The 20,535-nt window shown below is 40.8% G+C and overlaps 1 protein-coding gene and 2 non-coding genes across 10 annotated transcripts in view; 1 reads left to right on the top strand and 2 right to left on the bottom strand.

The window, feature by feature from the left end:
* Positions 1 to 1,342: 1,342 nt before the first annotated feature.
* Positions 1,343 to 20,535, bottom strand: part of CUL2 (cullin 2) — a 59,035-nt gene continuing 39,842 nt past the window's right edge. For 4 of the 8 annotated variants that reach the window (XM_075550290.1, XM_075550292.1, XM_075550291.1 and 1 more), the window contains 10 exons: positions 19,860 to 19,919; positions 18,886 to 19,014; positions 18,711 to 18,797; positions 17,344 to 17,496; positions 17,004 to 17,081; positions 11,702 to 11,768; positions 8,904 to 9,106; positions 5,721 to 5,822; positions 4,102 to 4,218; positions 1,344 to 3,101 (listed from right to left, as the gene is read on the bottom strand). In XM_075550290.1, coding sequence (XP_075406405.1) covers positions 2,970 to 3,101; positions 4,102 to 4,218; positions 5,721 to 5,822; positions 8,904 to 9,106; positions 11,702 to 11,768; positions 17,004 to 17,081; positions 17,344 to 17,496; positions 18,711 to 18,797; positions 18,886 to 19,014; positions 19,860 to 19,919 — 1,128 coding nt within the window. In that variant the 3' untranslated portion in view covers positions 1,344 to 2,969. Of the gene's footprint in view, positions 3,102 to 4,101; positions 4,219 to 5,720; positions 5,823 to 8,903; positions 9,107 to 11,701; positions 11,769 to 17,003; positions 17,082 to 17,343; positions 17,497 to 18,710; positions 18,798 to 18,885; positions 19,015 to 19,859; positions 19,920 to 20,535 lie in introns of all 8 variants that reach the window. The other 4 variants (XM_075550295.1, XM_075550294.1, XM_075550297.1 and 1 more) reach the window with 2 other exon arrangements.
* Positions 2,093 to 2,199, top strand: LOC142449460 (U6 spliceosomal RNA). Its single transcript, XR_012784621.1, has one exon. It is a non-coding gene; the product is annotated as a U6 spliceosomal RNA (small nuclear RNA).
* LOC142449479 (U6 spliceosomal RNA) lies at positions 13,489 to 13,595 on the bottom strand. Its single transcript, XR_012784639.1, has one exon. It is a non-coding gene; the product is annotated as a U6 spliceosomal RNA (small nuclear RNA).

Raw genomic sequence — 20,535 nt, 5'->3', positions numbered from 1 at the left:
CCACCTTCCTTCGCACCCACTATATTCATGAGGCCCTCCATTCTGACTGGCATTGAAACTGAAATTCAGGTTCTGCAATTTGTAGCAATGACGCCAGCTTCTTCGTCTATGGAGAGGAGTATTAGTTTACCCACCAGGATTAGAGGGACATTAAACAGAACTCATGACGACATACCTGTCGGACTGCTTGCACTCCATGGGAGTTTAAAGCATGTAACAAAGTTGACACCATCTCAGCACATGCGGTTGTAACATCATTAGTCAGATATAAATAAAATACAAGCCCCAAATGTCAGTTGTTGTTTAAAGCAAGTTTCCACATTCAACTAAAAGCCTTAGTATACATTCCCACACCTACAGTATCAATGAGATGTTGGTTTAAAAGGGAGAGGGCACGTGTTCAAAGGGGAGTGTGTGTAAGCTACAGCACCCACTTACACATTAAGTACCTGTCGATCACTATGTAAAAATTTGAGGTTTGGGCACGTATTGTGTTTTCAAAGACAGTACAGGGAACCCTTCCTGCTCCACTTGTCTTCCTTTTCCTGCTCTGAATCGTTTTGCCTGTGCACCTGGGGTTGTGTGCCAGGGCCGGAGTCTAGTACAATTTCCAGGGCCTGCTCGGTTTCTGACTGCATTCGCCTCCAATGTCTGCTAAAACCAGTGCTAAACGCTAGTCCTTTAGGGCCAGGGCTTCATCCCATGTATCTGATCTCTTTAACTTCCTCCATCGCAAGTTTGCCTCGTTTCCTTTCTAGAAAAAGAGGGAAAGATGTGCAGATGTTTGATTAGTCATTCTGTCTATTTGGAACTACATTTCCTTGACAACTAGAAATCGGCGCAGGGCGGAATCTAACCCTTTTGTAACCCGTGAGACATACCTAGGGGCTTCAAAAAGTTTGTGAACTTTTAATTCCATCTTCCCATGAACTTGTCAAAGCTCCTCCTTAAAGTGCGCACCTATTGGTTTCCGTGGGAGACTTCCCTTTTAGTGCGCGCTGCCACCTGGTGGGGACCTGTGTTAACTGCATGCATGTGAAGGAACGGGTCTCTTCACATCAACCCCAGCACCACAGTCCTCTGGCCTTGAGCCTGTCAAAACCCACACTTGCTGGAGGGAAAAAAGGTTTCATTAAAAATGCCTCCCGCAACTGAAAGTGCACGATCTAAACAAAAAAAGTCAAAGCAGAAAATAATTAGGTCTTGAAAGGGATGTTTATAAATTTTGAAAAATTCAAAAACTTTTATCAACAAGTTAGCAAAACACGGGTTTGATTTCTGACAGTGAATGTATAACACTCTATTATTATGCAGTTTGCCATTACTTGTATTAAGGACGGTAACATGAGATGTGCAATGTCAAAGTCATAACCTCAATGGATTTTTAAACATGTACGTGACACCAGTTAGGAAAAGCGCACTTTAATAAATCACACTATCAATGTCACTTTTATAATAAGCATATTTTAAATCCAGGCTATGTATTAAATACCATGTCATTATTTATTTGTTGGATAATGAGATAAACACCGTACCTTGTGGGCAGACATCTGGCTCTTTCTGGGGTTTTGATAATGTCACTGGGTTTGGGTTTCCTGGTTTTTTGAAGACCTTAATTGCTAGAAATACAAACTTTTAAGTATTAGAAGAAAATATGGAATAATATAAAAGTTGGGGGGGGTTTCATTTGCATTTGCAGGATGGGTAAATAATAAAAATGACAACAGATCAATGTATCTTAATACTGCTGCCAAATGATAGAAATTAATACAATGGCATTTCATGACTCTGAGTCCCATAAAGTAAAGCTGTATTACATGTCCGCATTGCAAACCTGCCTGTGACGGTCAGCCTCTGAGTGTTACAGGAAGGGCACGGCAGAAGCCTCAGCCGGCAGCAAGTGGGAGCACCGCATCTCACGGATCTCCCACGAGGCAAGATGACAGAGCTGGGCTGCTAAGCTACACCCAGGAGCCTCAGAAAGCTCAGGACGAGGTCTGTTTTCATTCCATCTTTTCACTTTCACTAATTTCATCTTTCACTTCTTTGAATCTCTTTTGAGAAGAACTGATATATTATGAAAACAGAAATGGTGTTTGCTTCGGCAACACATGTGCTAAAATTGGAACGATACAGAGAAGATTAGCATGGCCCCTGCGCAAGGATGACACGCAAATTCGTGAAGCGTTCCATATTTTAAAAAAAAGAAAGAAAAAAGAAAACAGAAATGAAATGGCTTTTGATAAAAAAGCTCATTCCATGCCAAATGCGCGGCAACCACATAGGCGTCCCATACTTCATGTGTACCACACACCACCAGAAACTCCCGATGAAATCGAACATTCTTGATGTTGACATTCTTTAAGAACAAAAATCTATACAGTTTTCACGGAGGACTGAAGTAAGAAGGAGTACAAGCGAACGCAAGAATCCGGATCAAAAGGCAATCACCACTGCATTTCCTGCTTGGAGGCTTCGTTAACATTAAAATACAGAATTTGACAGGTCATCCACATAAAAAAAAAGCATTCTATTTCTTTATTTTTTTTATTTGACAAGCAGCAATATCATGTTTGTCATTTTAATGTAGATACAATTATTAGGTTATCTGTCATATTACAATATTTAGGTTTTTAAATTTTATGTCCTTTAAGATACATTTAAAAAAAAACACATCAACTGCAAACGTGAAAGGGAGAGAAAGCATGGTACCCAACCAAATTCCCACATTTCAGCAACACTTCACTCGTTCATTTCATAGTCTTAAGAATGTCACAATGGCATGAGCTTGAAATATCGATAGGCGTTTTCCTTGACGCTCGTGACGTGGCACTGGTGATGTTGTAAACAGCAGAAAAACAGGGGCTGCCGAATGACCAAATTATGGAGGCACGGGCCTGCTTTTTCCCACAGGAACACCAAGGTGATGGCAATGATCTTCTCACACCCACACGTGGAGGCGCGCAAGGTCACGCCACATAACTGTATTCATCCGCTGATGCTTGGCTTCGTTCGATGTACTGTTTGTCTATTAGAACTTCAATACACTTCTTAATCATGCTGATACTTGGATTAAACCTAGCTCTTGACTGGCTAATCACCTGTGTAAGAAAGAATCGGATGTCAAACTACTGCTCATTAAGGGACCACCATCAATCGGTTATTAAAGAACCTTGTATTTATTCAGCCTTCTGAGATCTACATCTGTATAGGAAAGACAGTTAAAATAACAAAATGAGATAAAGCCAATAAAATCATGGTGCGTACACTACGCATGATATTAATATTCTAACAACTGAGTAGGGGTAGCCGGAGGAGTGAGGTTAATTTTGAAATGTCTAAAAACAATCTATGCAAAGTAACTTTTATACTATGAGGGAACAGATGTGGAATATAGATATAGGAAATTTTAATAATATTCATATCATTAAATGAAGCTATATTATAACAATAACAACAATCTAAGTACTTACATGCCCCAACCTCTGAAACGTTCACATCATCTCTACTTAACTGCCAGTTCTGAACAGAGATTACAGTTTCTCAAAAATCTTTCAAGAACACGTCCTAAGTCAGGTCTTCTCCAAGTTACCGGAGTACTGATTACGTTTACGTATGAGAGTGCACATTTCTCCGTGAGCAGGAGCCGGCCTATGTGTGCTGCTCTGCGTCAGGTCTATTCCCAATGAGCGGTCTCGTCACCTGTGCCAGAACCCATGTCTGCAATGAACAAATCTCTGAGGTGGCCCATTTTCTTCAAGAACTCGACAGAAGTTACAATAAATTGGTGAGATTTAGACTTTTAAACTTAAGCCACAGTAAATCTGAAAAGGTCACTAACATGTTCGGTTTTCATTATCTCTCTATGGTGGGACTGTGGGCTAGGTGTTGGGCTGTTGAGCAGAAGGTCGGCAGTTCAAACCAACCAGCGGCTCCTGGGGCCAGAGAAGATGCCGCGTGCTCCTGTGAAGATACCGACGCTGAGAAGCCCTGTCGAGGGTCTCCCTGCACCGGAATCAATGCAGTGGCGGTGAGTGTGCTTTTGGTACATGGAGAGCGTATGATTCCCTATCAACGGTACGTCGTGGGGAGATACTTCACCTCTTGAATAAGGGCGTTATGTCGAAGCACTTTTCGCGCCTTCATGATGCGAACTATAGCGGCTTGAAGATACATTTTCCGGTCTTCATCGACAGCACTTCTGGTCTGCTCCATTTCCTGTTTTACAGGAGGGACAATGAGAAGATGGGACATTAAAGTCACCGCGCTTGTTTTAACTCATTCTATCAATGAGTTCACATAAAAATCTCCCATTAGTACCTAGCATCGAATTATCCAGTTATGACGTGCTTAATATCACCATGTGCCCATATTGGTCTATATATCACAAGTTAACGGTATTGTTAACATAATGAGGTAATAATAAGCCTGGAATGACACAGCCATCATTTCAAAGACCATTGTACTACCCGTGATGCCAGACTCGTCACCACGGCGCAGCCTGGACCAGGCGTCAAAGGGAAATGCTGGGAAGGGCAGTATTGGTTCAAGGCGCGAAGCTAGGAAGGATGGGTCACAAAAGTTTAACTCTGGGAAGCTCAAAGAAACACTAGGAGACCACGTGATGACAGTTTTTAAACAGTAAAATATAATTCTGATGTTACTAGTTATTACTCATTAGCCTGGTAAAAAAGTAAGACTGTGCCTAGTTTAGGGAAGAACTGAATGCAATTCGTGTTTGTCTCCCCAGTGGGGCGGTCAAGTTCTGAGAGAAGGTCTAACTTATCATATACCTTCGCATCTTGCACCAAGCTCAAGGACAAGATAAAACAACACAAGCAATCAAAACCTACGCTGTACGAACAGCTTTTCTTTCCCAGGCAAGTCAATAATAACCGCTGCCTGAGAGGCTCAGCGGTAGCATGTGTTTGTTACTGGATGTAAAACTGGCTTGCCTGGGAGTTTGTTTGAAGTGTGGAGTGTTGGCCTCACTCTAGACCCATTAGACCAGAATCGGCAATTAATACGACCCTTCGGTGGAAAAGCCTTTCTCCACGCACCTACCTTTCTACGATGTAAATCAATCTGAGTGTCAAAATGTGCTCAACTATTAGTCGAAATCAGAAGTTCTCAACCTTCCTAATGCTGCGACCCTTTAATACAGTTCCTCATGTTGTGGTGACCCCCTCCCCACCCCCACCCTCCGCAAAACCATAGAATTATTTTCATTGCTACTTCATAACAGTCAGTTTGCTACTGTTATGAATAGGGCGACCCCTGTGAAAGGGTCGCTTGACCCCCAAAGGGGTCAAGACCCACAGGTTGAGAACCGCTGGTCGAAATGGTTGAATGACCCAAAAGCACCTGGGAAGACAGGCCTGGCGTCTCCCCTGAAAGCCCCATGGAGTACTGTACCTTGCACGCCTGCATGAGCCGCATCGGCTCAACAGTGGCTAGAGTAAACTTGGAGGGGGGGCGGGGGCGACTGTGGTCACTTTATTACTTCTCAAGGGAAGGCTTTTAGAGAAATAATGCAAATCAAAGCTACATCTTTATTCTCCCTCTGTGCTCATTGCTACCTTAAAGTCTGACTGACTTTTTTTTAAGGTTTATAGGACAGTAAATGCAAAGAACCATCCATATTATTAACTTTGGAGGGCAATGTTTTATATTCGTTCAATATTACCACTTGAACTGAGATGACATTTAAAAGCACTTGCCTGAGGCGTATCTTTCTGCATCGATGTAGTAATTTTAAATTTTGTCCTTTTACTGCTGAAGTTCATATTTAATGAAAATGATGATTCTATATCGACTTCCTCCTATATTTAAAAAATATTTCACAGCTTTGTAAAAGAGGAAACTATGAAATAAAGAACTTGCTGATAACAACATACAGAAGAATTAAACGGCCAAGTAAAAAACCTACTCTCATAATGCTCACATTATAAGGATCATTTTTTTAAACATTTTATTAGAGGCTCACACAACTCTTATCACAATCCATACATATACATACATCAATTGTATAAAGTTCATCCGTACCTTCTTTGCCCTAATCATTCTCAAAGCATTTGCTCTCCACTTAAGCCCTTTGCATCAAGTCCCTTTTTTTACCCCCTCCCTCCCCGCTCCCCCCTCCCTCATGAGCCTTTGATAATTTATACATCGTTATTTTGTCATATCTTGCCCTATCCGGTGTCTCCCTTCCCCCCCTTCTCTGCCGTCCATCTCCCAGGGAGGAGGTCACATGTGGATCCTTGTAATCAGTTCCCCCTTTTCAACCCACTCACCCTCCACTCTTCCAGCATCGCCCCTCACACCCTTGGTTCTGAAGGTATCATCCACCCTGGATTCCCTGTACCTCCAGCCCTCATATGTACCAGTGCACAACCTCTGCCCTATCCAGTCCCGCGATTCGGATCATGGTAGTTGGGAGGAGGAAGCATCCAGGATCTGGGGGAAAGCTGTGTTCTTCATCGGTACTACATCGCACCCTGACTGACCCATCTCCTCTCCTAAACCCCTCTATGAGGGGATCTCCATTGGCCGACAAATGGGCTTTGGGTCTCCACTCTGCACTTCCCCCTTCGTTCAATATGGTATGTATGTATGTATGTGTGTGTGTGTGTGTGTGTGTGTGTGTGTGTGTATATATTGCATGATCCCTATAAGGATTATTTTAAGAGAAAAGTAAAACCAGAAAATAAGCGGGGAAAAAATTTTTCCTCAGGTTACATTTGCCAGAATTTCCCATCAGTCTGGGCTTTAGGGTAAGCTATTTTCTGGTCCAATTACCACATGCACCACCGTTGAGGAAAAAACAGCAAGGTTAGCCCAGTGAACTGAACAAGCAGAACTGAACATCTGCATCTTGAAAATGCACCAAGGCTCGTCGTTTGCCACCACCTCCCACTTTGGGAAAACAAGCATCGCATTTCTAAAACTTATGCGATGAAATATCTACAGATCAGTAAAAGGAACGCTGACATGAGGGAAGACCGTACCTTAGAACAATCTCCCACGTGAGATCAGTAAGGGCAGTTTCTGCCCAGGACAAAATTCAGACGGGTTAGGAAAGAAAGAGGAATTCACATGAAACAGGACGAAAAAAGAGCAAGTGAGGGTTCACTGGGTGGATGCACTGTGGGGACACTGGGTGGATGCACTGTGAGAGATGCACTGTGGGGACACTGGGTGGATGCACTGTGAGGACACTGGGTGGATGCACTGTGAGAGATGCACTGTGGGGACGCTGGGTGGATGCACTGTGGGGACGCTGGGTGGATGCACTGTGAGGACACTGGGTGGATGCACTGTGGGGACACTGGTGGATGCACAGTGGGGACACTGGGTGGATGCACTGTGAGGACACTGGGTGGATGCATTGTGGGGACACTGGGTGGATGCACTGTGAGAGATGCACTGTGGGGACGCTGGGTGGATGCACTGTGGGGACGCTGGGTGGACGCACAGTGAGGACACTGGGTGGACGCACTGTGGGGACGCTGGGTGGATGCACTGTGGGGGACGCTGGGTGGATACACTGTGAGGGCACTGGGTGGATGCACTGTGGGGACACTGGGTGGATGCACTGTGGGGACACTGGGTGGATGCACTGTGTGGGACACTGGGTGGATGCATTGTGGGGACTCTGGGTGGATGCACATGGGGACGCTGGGTGGAGGCACTGTGGGGACACTGGGTGGATGCACTGTGTGGGACACTGGGTGGACACACTGTGGGGACTCTGGGTGGACGCACTGTGGGGACACTGGGTGGACGCACTGTGGGGGCGCTGGGTGGATGCACTGTGGGGGCGCTGGGTGGATGCACTGTGGGGACGCTGGGTGGAAGCACTGTGAGGACACTGGGTGGATTCACTGTGGGGACACTGGGTAGACGCACTGTGGGGGATGTACTGTGGGGACACTGTGTGGGACACTGGGTGGATGCACTGTGGGGACTCTGCGTGGATGCACATGGGGATGCTGGGTGGAGGCACTGTGTGGGACACTGGGTGGACACACTGTGGGGACTCTGGGTGGATGCACTGTGGGGGCGCTGGGTGGATGCACTGTGGGGACGCTGGGTGGATGCACTGTGGGGGACATTGGAGGCAGAAAATGAAACAAAATGTGTGCCAAGTGAGTGGAAAGCGACTACAGGATCAAGAGTCATACTTAATGTGCAAACAAGCTACCTGTGTTTAATTTGTAAATTTCTGGGCAGCAAAAATAAGATGCTTTATGAAAAACAAAATAAAACCCAAGTAAGGACACTAAAGAATTTAACATCATGTTAAGATTCTGAAATCAGAAACATTAAGAATCATTTGAGGCATGGTTATAGAACATTATAGAATATCTGCTATTTATAGCTCCTCAATAATAGCCTAGCTATCATCTTAAAGATCTCATGAACTCATGAAGAAAGCTGTACAGTCATTTCCAAAATAAAAAATCAAACACTTATCTACAAGAATTTTCTTTTAGGAACAATTTTGGAAGCTATTGTTTTCTTCACCATGTAAATATCAGGATATGCTGGTTTTTAAAAAAAACAAAGACTTTATCTGATTTTAAGACCCCAATTAATCAGAATTTTTTACTTTTTAATTACAAATTAACTCTTCTAGTAAAATTTTACAGTACATATATAGGCAGCATCAAGCGACACAAGGCAGTGGACGCATATATGCACATGTCTGCACACAGGCACAAAGTTGCATACTAGTCTCTGATTTCTCAAATTCAGAGCTATACTTGCGGTGCCTTAAGGTAGCTGATGTCTGTGGTTTCTAAAGCACAAGCACGAACAGATATCACCCCACTCTTCAAACTGTGGCTACTCCAAGGAAGTCTTGTTTACAATGTGTAATTTCTTGAAATATTCTGACAAACCTTTTCTGAATCGTGGTTAATCATTTTCACGTCAAGCAACGATTTGATGGTCTTCGTCAGCTCCTTGTCGTGCATCTGGGTGCTGTCTTGAAGTTCTTTGTAGCTGACCACCTCGCTGTTGTTAAAAGCAAGAAGAACTGCCATTTGGTAAGTGGTGACCATGGCTACATATGGTTTGCCCAAATAATTCATTTTAACTTCACCTACAATTAAAACAAAATTATAACAGTAAACTGACCATTCAAAGAAACATTGACATTTACCTCAGTAATAAACAATAAATAATTTTCTCTTCAGAGGGGAATAGAGATGAAGCTACAAATCCTTTCTTTCTTGGCCCACTTCCCCCTCCTGCCTTAGGGTGAAGAGGATTCGCAGTTTTGAGCTAGTTGAACCTGTGCATAACCATTACTTAAAACCAAATTCAATACCACTGAGTCAGTTATGACTTCTCATGACACTAAGGACCGGCTGGAACTTCCCCTGGGGGGTTCAAAGGAGCAGACAGCCTGCTTTTCCTCCCATGAAGCAGCGTGGTGGGTTTGAGCCACTCACCGCTCTGCAGTTAGCAGTCTCATTACACTACCAAACTCCCTAAGCTGTTCCAGCAAATACACAGCCTGGGTTTTTTGTTGTTGTTGTTGATTTTTGTTGTTTTTACTTTTCAATTACAATTTGAACCAGCATGAGATTTGATTTTCAGATGCAACATCTGAAATCAATCAAGCTTCATTCCACATGCACTTACTCCAGAGGCTGTGTGTGTCCTGTGGTGATAATTAAGAACTCAGATCAGAATTTGATGTGTTTGTTTAGAGCAGTGGTTCTCGACCTTCCTACTGCCGCAAGCCTTCAGTACAGTTCATGATGTGGTGACCCTCCCCACAACCATAAATTTATTTTCATTGCTACTTCATAATTGTAATTTTGCTACAGCTATGAATTGGGCGACCCATGTGAAAGGGTAGGTCAACCCCAAAAGGGGTCACGACCCACAGGTTGAGAACCACTGGTTTAGAGTATGCAATTAAAAATTCTAAAAAAAAAAACAATTTCCCATATGAGAATCATATCCTCAGGCCCTAGTCACTTATTATTATCATTATCAATTATGAGTGGCTAATTCTGGTCAAACAACAATCCAAACAAACTTTTCAAAATGATTCCTATAGGAAAAAATTTCTAACCTCTGTATTTTCATGAAATGAGAATTTATATATGAGTTAGAATATCTGATTAACATAAATGATTTTTTAAATCATTACTAGCAGTTAGTAAAATGAATCCTTTAAAGGCTGTTGAACTAATTCAAGTTAAGTTTGGAAATGTAAAGAACAAAATAGCATAAAAATTGTATTCAGCTGTGCAATGATTGCTCAGTTATGTGCCATAAACAAATAAAGCAACGCATCAAGCACCAAGGTAAATTGACGATGACGAGGAACTACTTCATTGAACTAGAAAACTTTGATCCCATGATATTATCGCCGACTGTTTTCTCTCTAGTGCTTACTATCCACAGAAATGCCACAGATGGGTGACTCTGACCAACAGAAATGTGTTCTCTCGCAGTTTAGGAGACTCGGGGTGCTGAGTGCGGGACATGCTTTTTCTGTGAGCGAGGAAGATACCTGTCTTTGGGTCTGAGTCTGAAGGGGCAAGTTCAGGACTGAAGCACGGCCTCCCAAGAAAAGCCTCAGAGGGCAGGCCTTGCTATCCTCAAAGGATGAGCAGGGCACGATGGAAAAAAGTCTTCAGTGGAACATTCCTGGCCCCATTCTCAACAATGTGGGTTTCAATTTTCTTCACACTTCATAACACCCCTTGATTGCCCCATGTCCTTAGTCTTTAAGAGCAGTCTATCAAGTTTGGTCCTTTGGAATGGCAAAAACCAGTTGCCCTCTCTGCTTTGAATTTAACTGGCCCAGGTGATTCCCTCAAAAAGCACTGTTTTGAGTGGACTCTTTTTCTGATGGGACCCTATGGAGACTAAGAAAAGCATATTAGTGAGAGGGCAAGCCTACAGCCATCGCTATTCTTATCTTTAAATGTTTTAATTGGGAAACAATGCTTTCAACTTACCATTGTATGTGAGTGGACAGAAAATATTAGTAAAGGTTACCGTACAGTTTCTAAGAGATATTAACATGTACACTCTTTCATGCTTACACAAAAGGAAAGCTCATTCAGTGCCCATTTCCAAGCAAAGCTTTTAGCAAAGGTGAGGAAATTTAAGCATTCCACTGACACCTCCAGGTAACTAACAACAACTGCATAATCCAGAATTATTCGTGTACTAACTGTACTGTTAACTCAACAGTTAGGCAGCTATATGCCACTGTTGCCAAGAAGTCATGTAAAAAAGTAAAGGACACACAAAAGTTCTGATTAAATTTAATTTTCTGAACTGGAAATTAATTGAGACTTTCCGGGGAAAGAATCGACTATTGTAGTTCATGCAAGTGCCACCAATAAAGTCACGATGCTATTCAAAGGACTCCCAAGCACATGTGACATCCTTAGAAAAGGTTCACATAGCCTGAGTTTCTTAGCATATACAAATTTTATATAGAACGTAATGCACAATGATGAAACTTAGAAAAGTTCATATCAAACACTAATGCAGCACATGAAGCAGTCCTGTAAATATTTCCATTTGTTGCTTTAATAGCAACCAGAAAGAAATTGGATTGGAAATGGTTAAAAACTATAAATGGGCTGTAAGAAAAAAAATCAAATTATTGAACAATCATATCAAATAAATTTCATTAAATCAAATAGAGATGAATGTATTTTACCTGTACAGAGATAATGTAACCATGTAAGTTTCCGCCCACTGAAATGTTGACTATAAAATAATTCAAACTGTAAAAAAATAGATAAAATTATTTTCAGCTATTATAACTTATTGGACTATCATTATGCTACAAACATTTTTTTTTTAAAGTTCATGTTAGAAGGAGGGGAAGGGAAAAGAGGAGCTGATATCAAGGACTCAAAAGATAGAAATGTTTTGGAAATGTTGGTGGCAACATATGTACACATGTGCTTAATACAACTGAATGATGGATTGTCATTAAGATTTGTAAGAGCCCTCAATAAAAGGATTACTAAAGAAATTAAGAGAAAATTCTGAAGTTCAAGTTAGCGCACAGACGAAAGACCACCTCCACGCAGTCACTGGTCAATTTGACATAAATAGTAACTCACATTCATCTTTTTTTATTTTTTTGTAACTAACTTTTTCACGGACAATTTTACTCAGAATTTTTTCCAGTAAATCATAGCACTGCAGATTTGGGTTTTCAATACAAATTCAGAAATCACATAGTAATGCATTATTGTTTTTAGATAATATTAAACTCAATAAATGAGTTACTGACCAAAACCAACACTGTGTAAATTTCCACATGAAAGTATAAAATATGCTTTTCATTATTAATCTATTTGCCAACATCACAGTGCCAGTTAGGAAGAAACTGAAGAATCCTACCAGTTTCTTTCCCTGAAATTGATTAAACTTGCATCAAGACACACTGATAATTATTGGAATTTTGAAAGTTGGAAACAAAGACGAAAGCTCAGTAGTTGGGGGAAAACGTGGCTTTGGTGATGAAAATGAAGCTGGAGATTGCATTACCGAATTCTGCAAGACTGATGACTTCACTGCAAATAACTTTCCATGATAATTTAAACAATGACAACGTCTAAGAGAGGATGGAAGATCTTAATATCATCTACCTAAAGCAAGCCCATGGCCAACTGTGGAAAAGATCATCAGTGCTTACATGCAAGTTCAGGCTGAAGAAGAAAATTAGATGTGCATGAGAGCCAAAACATAACCTTGAGTACACCCCGCCTGAATTTAGACAAGGCACACCCCCCTCAAAAAATGGAATTTATTTCCTAAAGCTATGTATTTAATTTTTTTTTTTACAAAAAGACCTTATCACCTTCAAAGTACTCTCCATGACATTTAATACAATTGTCAAATCTGTGATTCCATTCTTGGAAACATTTTTCAAACTCATCTGTTTGGATACCTGTCAGCACCTGCCTTTTTTCCCTTCACCTCTTCTAGTCAAATCGCTGTCTTTTCATGTCCCTCTTCATTTGTGGAAACAAAAAGGTCTCACGGAGTGAGGTCAGATGAGTCAAATGAGGTCAGATGCATGGGGCTAGAGAGGCATGCAGGGTTTTTTTTTTTGCCAAAAACTGACTTGCTGAGATGGCTGCGTGAGCAGGTGAATTGTCATGGGGACAGTCCCCTGTCTGCCAAAACTCAAGCCTTTTTTGTCGCACACACACGGCAATGCCATCGTTTCAGGACCTCTAAATAAAAAGCTTGATTAACAGTCGATCCTACTGGAACAAGCTCCAAATGCATGATGAATTGACATTTCATCCAGGAAGTTGACTGATGTCTAGAACAAGGTTTGTCCATCATCGACATTCCACCTCTTTCTTTTTAAAAAAAACATTTTTTAAAAACATACAACTCTTATCACAATCCACACATATACATACATCAATTGTACAAAGCACATCTGTACATTCTTTGCCCTAATCATTTTCTTTCTTTTTTTTTTATATGGACTGCTTCACGAACTTGCGTGTCATTCTTGCGCAGGGGCCATGCTAATCTTCTCTGTATCGTTCCAATTTTAGTATATGTGCTGCCGAAGCGAGCACTGCTTTCTTTTTTTCCCCCAACATTTTATTAGGGGCTCATACAACTCTTATCACAATCCATACATATACATTACATCAATTGCATAAAGCACATCTGTACATTCTTTGCCCTCATCATTTTCAAAGCATTTGCTTTCCCCTTAAGCCCTTTGCATCAGGTCCTCTTTTTCTCCTCCCTCCCTGCTCCCCCCTTCCTCATGAGCCCTTGATAATTTATAAATTATTATTTTGTCATATCTTGCCCTCTCCGGCGTCTCCCTTCACCACCTTTTCTGTTGTCCGTCCCCCAGGGAGGAGGTCACATGTAGATCCTTGTAATCAGTTCCCCCTTTCTAACCCACTTACCCTCTGCCTCTCAGTATGGCCCCTCACACCCCTGGTCCTGAAGGTATCATCCACCCTGGATTCCCTGTGCCTCCAGCTCCTATGTGCACCAGTGTACAACCTCTGCTCTATCCATACTTGCAAGGTAGAATTCGGATCATGGTAGTTGGGGGGGGGGGAGGAAGCATCCAGGATCTGGGAGAAAGCTGTATTCTTCATTGGTGCTACATCGCACCCTGACTGACTCATCTTCTCCCCTAGACCCCTCTGTGAGGGGATCTCCAGTGGCTGACAAATGGGCTTTGGGTCTCCACTCTGCACTTTCCCCTTCATTCACTATGGTAAGATTTTTTTTTTGATGATGCCTTCTATCTGATCCCTTTGACACCTCGTGATCGCACAGGCTGGTGTGCTTCTTCCATGTGGGCTTTGTTGTTTCTAAGCTAGATGGCTGCTTGTTCACCTTCAAGCCTTTAAGACTCCAGACACTATCTCTTTTGATAGCCGGACACCATCAGCTTTCTTCCCCACATTTGCTTATGCACCCGTTTGTCCTCAGTGATCGTACCATGGAGGTGTGCGGCCAATGATATGACTTTTTGTTCTTTGATGCCTGATAACTGATCCCTCGAACCACGTGATCACACAGGCTAAAAAACTTTAGAAACCTTTATATAAAATATCAGAATATGAAGCTCTTATTTTTCAATATCTCTTTTATTTAGATCTGAAGGTTGTGTGTCCATCTTTTTAACACTTCCCTGAAGAATTCTGTGCTCTTTAATTTTCACCATGTCAAAACAGCGGTTTGGGGACCCTCAAGGGACTCAAATCATGCTCCTTTGAACTATTGCTTTGAGTTTGAGGATCCAAAATAAATCTACAGGGCCAAGACCAAAGCTGTCGCACAATTGAGTTAAACATCTTATACAGATGTGCTTTATACAATTGATGTATGTATATATATGAACTGTGAAAAGAATTGTATGAGCCCCAATAAATTGTTAAAAATTAAAAAAAAAAAAAAAAGATCACCTCTCTCTGGAGTTCCCCAAGTAGTCATCATGGCCTTCTGAGCTGACCTCTGTGCCTTAAACTTAACTGGCCCACTTGTGTTAGTGGCTTCTTCCACCTCTTTTAAAACGAGAAAACTACTCATACGCTTGAGTTTTTTGTTAGCTGTGTTCAACATCACAACAGTTTCTGCAGCATTTTTTCCCAAGCAGGAAACAAAATTTCTAAGCCGTACACCGTTCTCTTAAATCAGCCATCATAAAAAAACAAGGTTTGAGCAAAACGGCTTTTACGAAAAAAAAAAAAAAAATCACTGTGCCTAGAGAGAACCTTCCCAGGAGATGCCACTGTGTGCTCTAACTCCGACCGAGTTTCTTGATGCTCACCTAGTGAGAAAATGCATACAACCCAAGCTCTGCTCCGCCCAGTACAATTCTGGTTTGGGGGGATACTCCCTCATATGTAATCTAACATCATCATACGTGAAGTAACAAAAGGTCACCAAAAAGACAGGAAAGCAAAGACCAAAGTGGATGTCAGAAGAGCTCAGCAACTTGCTGCAGCCCTTGTTTCTACAGCTCTCCACACGTCTAGGCATAAACCAAGGAGATTCTCAGCTCAAGGACCCGGTCTTTGGTACTCCCTTTCTCTCCTTGCTTGTCTTGTAAAACACAAAGTTATACAGACCACACCCCCAGCTACTTCCCCTTATATGTGGTAATCTTGAACATAAAAGAATTATCATGAATGGAAGATATCAATGTGTGAAAGAGTTGAATAGAAAATTTCAAAGTGTGGCCTGCCTGAAAATGGCAATTAGGAACCCAGAATGCAAGAACATGCTCAGCATTTCCCAAGCTGAAAAAAAAAACAAAAAACCAAGCAATGAGTTGCAATATTCAAGGATTCTATGAGTAAACTACCAAAAGATAAAGAAACCATGAAACCATTAAAAGAACACAGAAGGAATTTACAATGTACCAAAGAGAATTGGTTGGCCTTCAACCTATTGAAAATACCCTTATGCTATTGATGTTCAATGTCCCTGAACCTGTATTCTACATGTAAAGTTCTTTACTATCTCCATTAGGATTGCCACTTCAAGATGAACAAATTCAACAAATTAGGTTATCGTGCTGTTGTACATAGTACTTGATAATGAAAAAAGAATCCAGACAAAGAGAAAAATAATCGTTGACCCATATAACTTTAGAGTTACAGGAAACTCCCACACGTATTTGTAAATGGGAGGGTCTTGCATGTGGGTTATAAAATTACTCCTGGAACATAATTGTTTCGAAGAAACTTGATTTCAGATGACCCCTAGTTTTCCCCTTGACTCTGGTTCTGGATACGTGTTTGAAGAGTCAAGAGGAGTTCTACTCTGAAAGTCTATCTTATGTCTAATCACATGGTTCGTGTTTCTAGCATGGCCAGCCCCCCAACCTGAGTTAGCTCCTTAATATTGAGAGCTGGATCTTTGAAATATGAGCCTGACCTTCCAGGACGGAAGGAGGCTAGAGACCGAGTCCGACCCCTTTGCCAACGATTCAAACAACTGTTCCAACAAAACACAAAGCCTCAGTAAAGACCGTGGATGATGTAGCTTGGGTGAGTGTCCCTGGTCCCTCAGATCTAGAGTGCAATTCATCCCTTCACCCTTGGGACCCTCCCAGATCTGATTTGTATCCTTCTGACATAATCAAGCTGAAGGGATCAAACTGCACTTTCCCAAACCCTTTTGAGTCATTCCAGTGAAACAAACCTAAGAGTGACTGACTGTGAAAATACCTGAGTTAGGGCAAGTGGTGAAAATAAGTGAGAATAATCCTGCAATTTTTATATAATACCTTATGCTGTTAGGCCAATGTATAATATTTATATAGCCCCTAGAAACTTTAAAAAACATATGTACAAACATGCATGATACGGATTGCTTGATGTACAGATTGTTAAAAGAGCTTTAAGAACCCCCAATAAAATGATCTTTAAAAAAAAACATTGAAAGGTATACAATATGAAGACAATTGGGATTCCTTAAGTCTCCTCACACATTTTCTGCAAACTTACCATCTGTACACTTTTTTCCAATTCTTGGGGAATTGCAAATGTAGATGAGGGGGCCTGAGTCAGGGGCCATGCACCAGCCTACACACAGCAAAAAAGCATAAATTAGATCAATATGATCTAACTTGAAAGCAAGTATTTTAAACCTAATATATAAGAACTAAAACATTTTTCTCACTCAAAACTTTTATAAAACCTATCAACATTTACGAAAGAATGTCTGACTCCAGCGTAACTTTGGAAGAGACACAACTGACTGAATGGAAGTCCAACCAGGAATCTATTTATTATCAGAGTAATTGCAAAAATTAGTATGAACCCCCACGCAAACCCATAGTCATACCTGTAAAACATATATTTGAAAACTAATTCCCAAATCTATGACCGTGTCTTGGTTTTTGATGAAGTTGCTGAACTTGTTGTTGAGGTCAGCACTGACACTCATGTCTGTATACATCCGGTGCAGCTTGCTGGTAAACTCATAACCACAGGCTTGCTATTGACACAATAAAAACAAGTGTGCCTCGTTAACCTTTAATACATGATTCACAAACAAAATAATAATCGTGGATTAAAAAGAACTAGATACTACTGTAGCAGTATTATGATTATTTTGTAGGTTATTAATATAATGCTGTACATCTTTTTGTATTTATATAAAAATCTGTTGCCTTTTCAATAGTCTATACATCCTACTGTTCGTATGAATGCACTGTTCTATGAGGGTAGGTCTACCTACTAAGGCTCAAATTCATACATGCACTGGTTGATTCCAAACAAATAGTGAACTTCTCTGGGTTCAATGGATGATTTAAGTCCTCTCAGTTATTCACGTGTCTTAGTCCCTGTACAGAAAACCTTCTTTAAAAGGTCCTATCAGAATGGTGGCTTCTAAGAAGCCGCTAACACAAGTGGGCCAGTTAAGTTTAAGGCAGAGAGGTCAACTCAGAAGGCCATGATGACTACTTGGGGAACTCCAGAGGTAATCTTGATAAGATGTTTAACTCAATTGTGCGACAGCTTTGGTCTTGGCCCTGTAGATTTATTTTGGATCCTCAAACTCAAAGCAATAGTTCAAAGGAACATGATTTGAGTCCCTTGAGGGTCCCCAAACCGCTGTTTTGACATGGTGAAATTTAAAGAGCACAGAATTCTTCAAGGAAGTGTTAGAAAGATGGACACACAACCTTCAGATCTAACTAGGAGAGATATTGAAAAATAAGAGCTTCATATTCTGACATTTTATATAAAGGTTTCTAAAGTTTTAATAGCAATGCTTTTTGACGAACCCTCATACAATTTAACTAATCCTGTTGATTAATTATTTCCTATTATTACAAACAATGCTATAATTAAGAAAAGAAAGAAGCCTCCAAAGTAAGCACAGCATTATGTCGAGAACAAAACAGGAGGCCTCACAGCCCCGATCCTAAACCTACTCTACAGCCCCAGGAGCAACAACAGCCTGGCAGTAGTGCAGGACATTTACATTAACAAATTAATCAGGATTAAGAAACCAAAAGTAAACCCATTCACCTATGGACAACTGATTTTTGGCAAAAGCCAAGGACCATTAAAAACTCTTCATATTAGTATTGGCAAAATTGGATAGTCAAATTGGTAAGGCTACAATTAATATCTTGATGGAAAAATTTCTAGAAGGAACAATTCTGAAGCAAAGGCTTATATTACCTTTACACCTTACATTACCTTTAATTTATTAATCATGGCTTCTTCTGAATCCATAGACATAGACAAACCATGAATTAAACGTTTCGCCAACATTCTTGCGTAGAACTACATAAAAAAAAAATTCTGATGATTTGAAATTCCAAAGTAAATCAAAGCTAATAAATAACAAAGGACTTTTGTGTTCATAGTTTACCTTTTGAAAAACATCCTTATCATCAATATATTTGAAAACGGTGATAAAGCTTGTGAGTTTGTCTTCTACTTCATTCTCAGTCATTCCTTTTGCTGATTTCTTTAGTAAGTTGTCACAGTACTTGGCAAGCTTAAAAAGAAATTGAAACTAATCTTATAAAGAGCTCTTATGTACATCCCATGTTTCAAAGGAAGCATATTATCAACAATATAAAACAAGCTCAATTTATAGGGGCTTTATTGTTCTAAAACTTGTTCTTAAAAGAAAATGATCAGGGGAGGGAGGAATAGAGACCCAAAGCCCATCTGCAGACAACTGGACATCCCCTCTCAGAAGGGTCACAAGGAAGAGACGAACCAGTCAGGGTGCAGTGTAACACCGACAAACATACAACTTTCCTCTAGTTTTTTAATGCGTCCTAATCCCCACTATTATAACCCTAATTCTACCTTACAAATCAGCTAGACCAGGGCATGTACACTGATGCAGATAAAAACTGGAAGCATAGGGAATCCAGGACAGATAAACCCCTCAGGACCAATAATGAGAGTAGCCATACCAGGAGGGGAAGGGGAAGGTATGGGGAGAAAGGATGAACCAATCACAATGATTGACACATAACTCCCACCCCCAGGGGGACAAACAGCAGAAAAGTGGGTGAAGGGAAACAGTAGACAATATAAGATATGAAAATAATAGTAATTTATAATTTTTCAAGGGTTCATGAGGGAAGGAGGGGAGCGAAGTAATTTATAATTTATCAAGGGTTCATGAGGGAAGGAGGGAGGGGAGATGGGGGGGGGGGAGAAAGGAGCTGATACCAAGAGTTCAAGTAGAAAAAAAAAATGTTTTGGAAATGATGATGGCAACATATATACAAATGTGCTTGATACAACTGATGTGTGGACTGTTGTAAGAGCCCCCAATAAAATGAATTATTAAATTTGAAAAAAAAAAGACACCATCAAACTTACCAGTTCAGGTGCTTTGCAAACAGACTTGGGTTCTCTATAATTTACTACTGATGTAAGGGCCTAAACAGAAAAGAGGCCAGTAATTAACTAATAGCAATAGAGTGAAAGTACAAGATATAGCTGTGTGACCCAGCACATCGCAGGGCAGGTCCGTGCTGTACCAAAGCCCGCTTAAACAGATGAGTGACAGTACAAAGCTGAGCATCAAAACATTTTTAATAACTCATTACCTAACTATGAACACAGATAAAATAACCACTTTTCTCTTACAATTTTTAAAGCAAACTTCCTTGAAATATCAAAATTCCATTTCTACATATGCAGCAAGTAAACCCTTAGAAAGTCGGGTGTGAGGTGGAAAACTCCAAACATTTTCCACTAATAGCAAGACAGTGGTTAAGACTGAACTTGTCATTGGAGGAAAAACTAGCAATCTCGTTTGAATTTTACTATAATATCTATTTTTGTTTAATGTTATCCAATATATCCAACACTGCAAGAGAAAATCCTCGACTAAAGAATAGTAAAATTAAAAACAGAGCAATGTTCTGAGAACGAGGAGGGCAATGAATGTACAGATGTGCTTTACACAATGGATGCATGGATGGATTGTGATAAGAGTAGTTTGAGCCCCTAATAAAATGATTTTAAAAATAAATAATATATTTATTATCTT

The sequence above is a fragment of the Tenrec ecaudatus genome, chromosome 5, assembly GCF_050624435.1.
Source record: "Tenrec ecaudatus isolate mTenEca1 chromosome 5, mTenEca1.hap1, whole genome shotgun sequence".
NCBI classification, from domain to species: domain Eukaryota; kingdom Metazoa; phylum Chordata; class Mammalia; order Afrosoricida; family Tenrecidae; genus Tenrec; species Tenrec ecaudatus.
The sequence above is the reverse complement of the archived record's forward strand: the minus strand, read 5'-3'. Positions and strand labels throughout refer to the sequence as shown.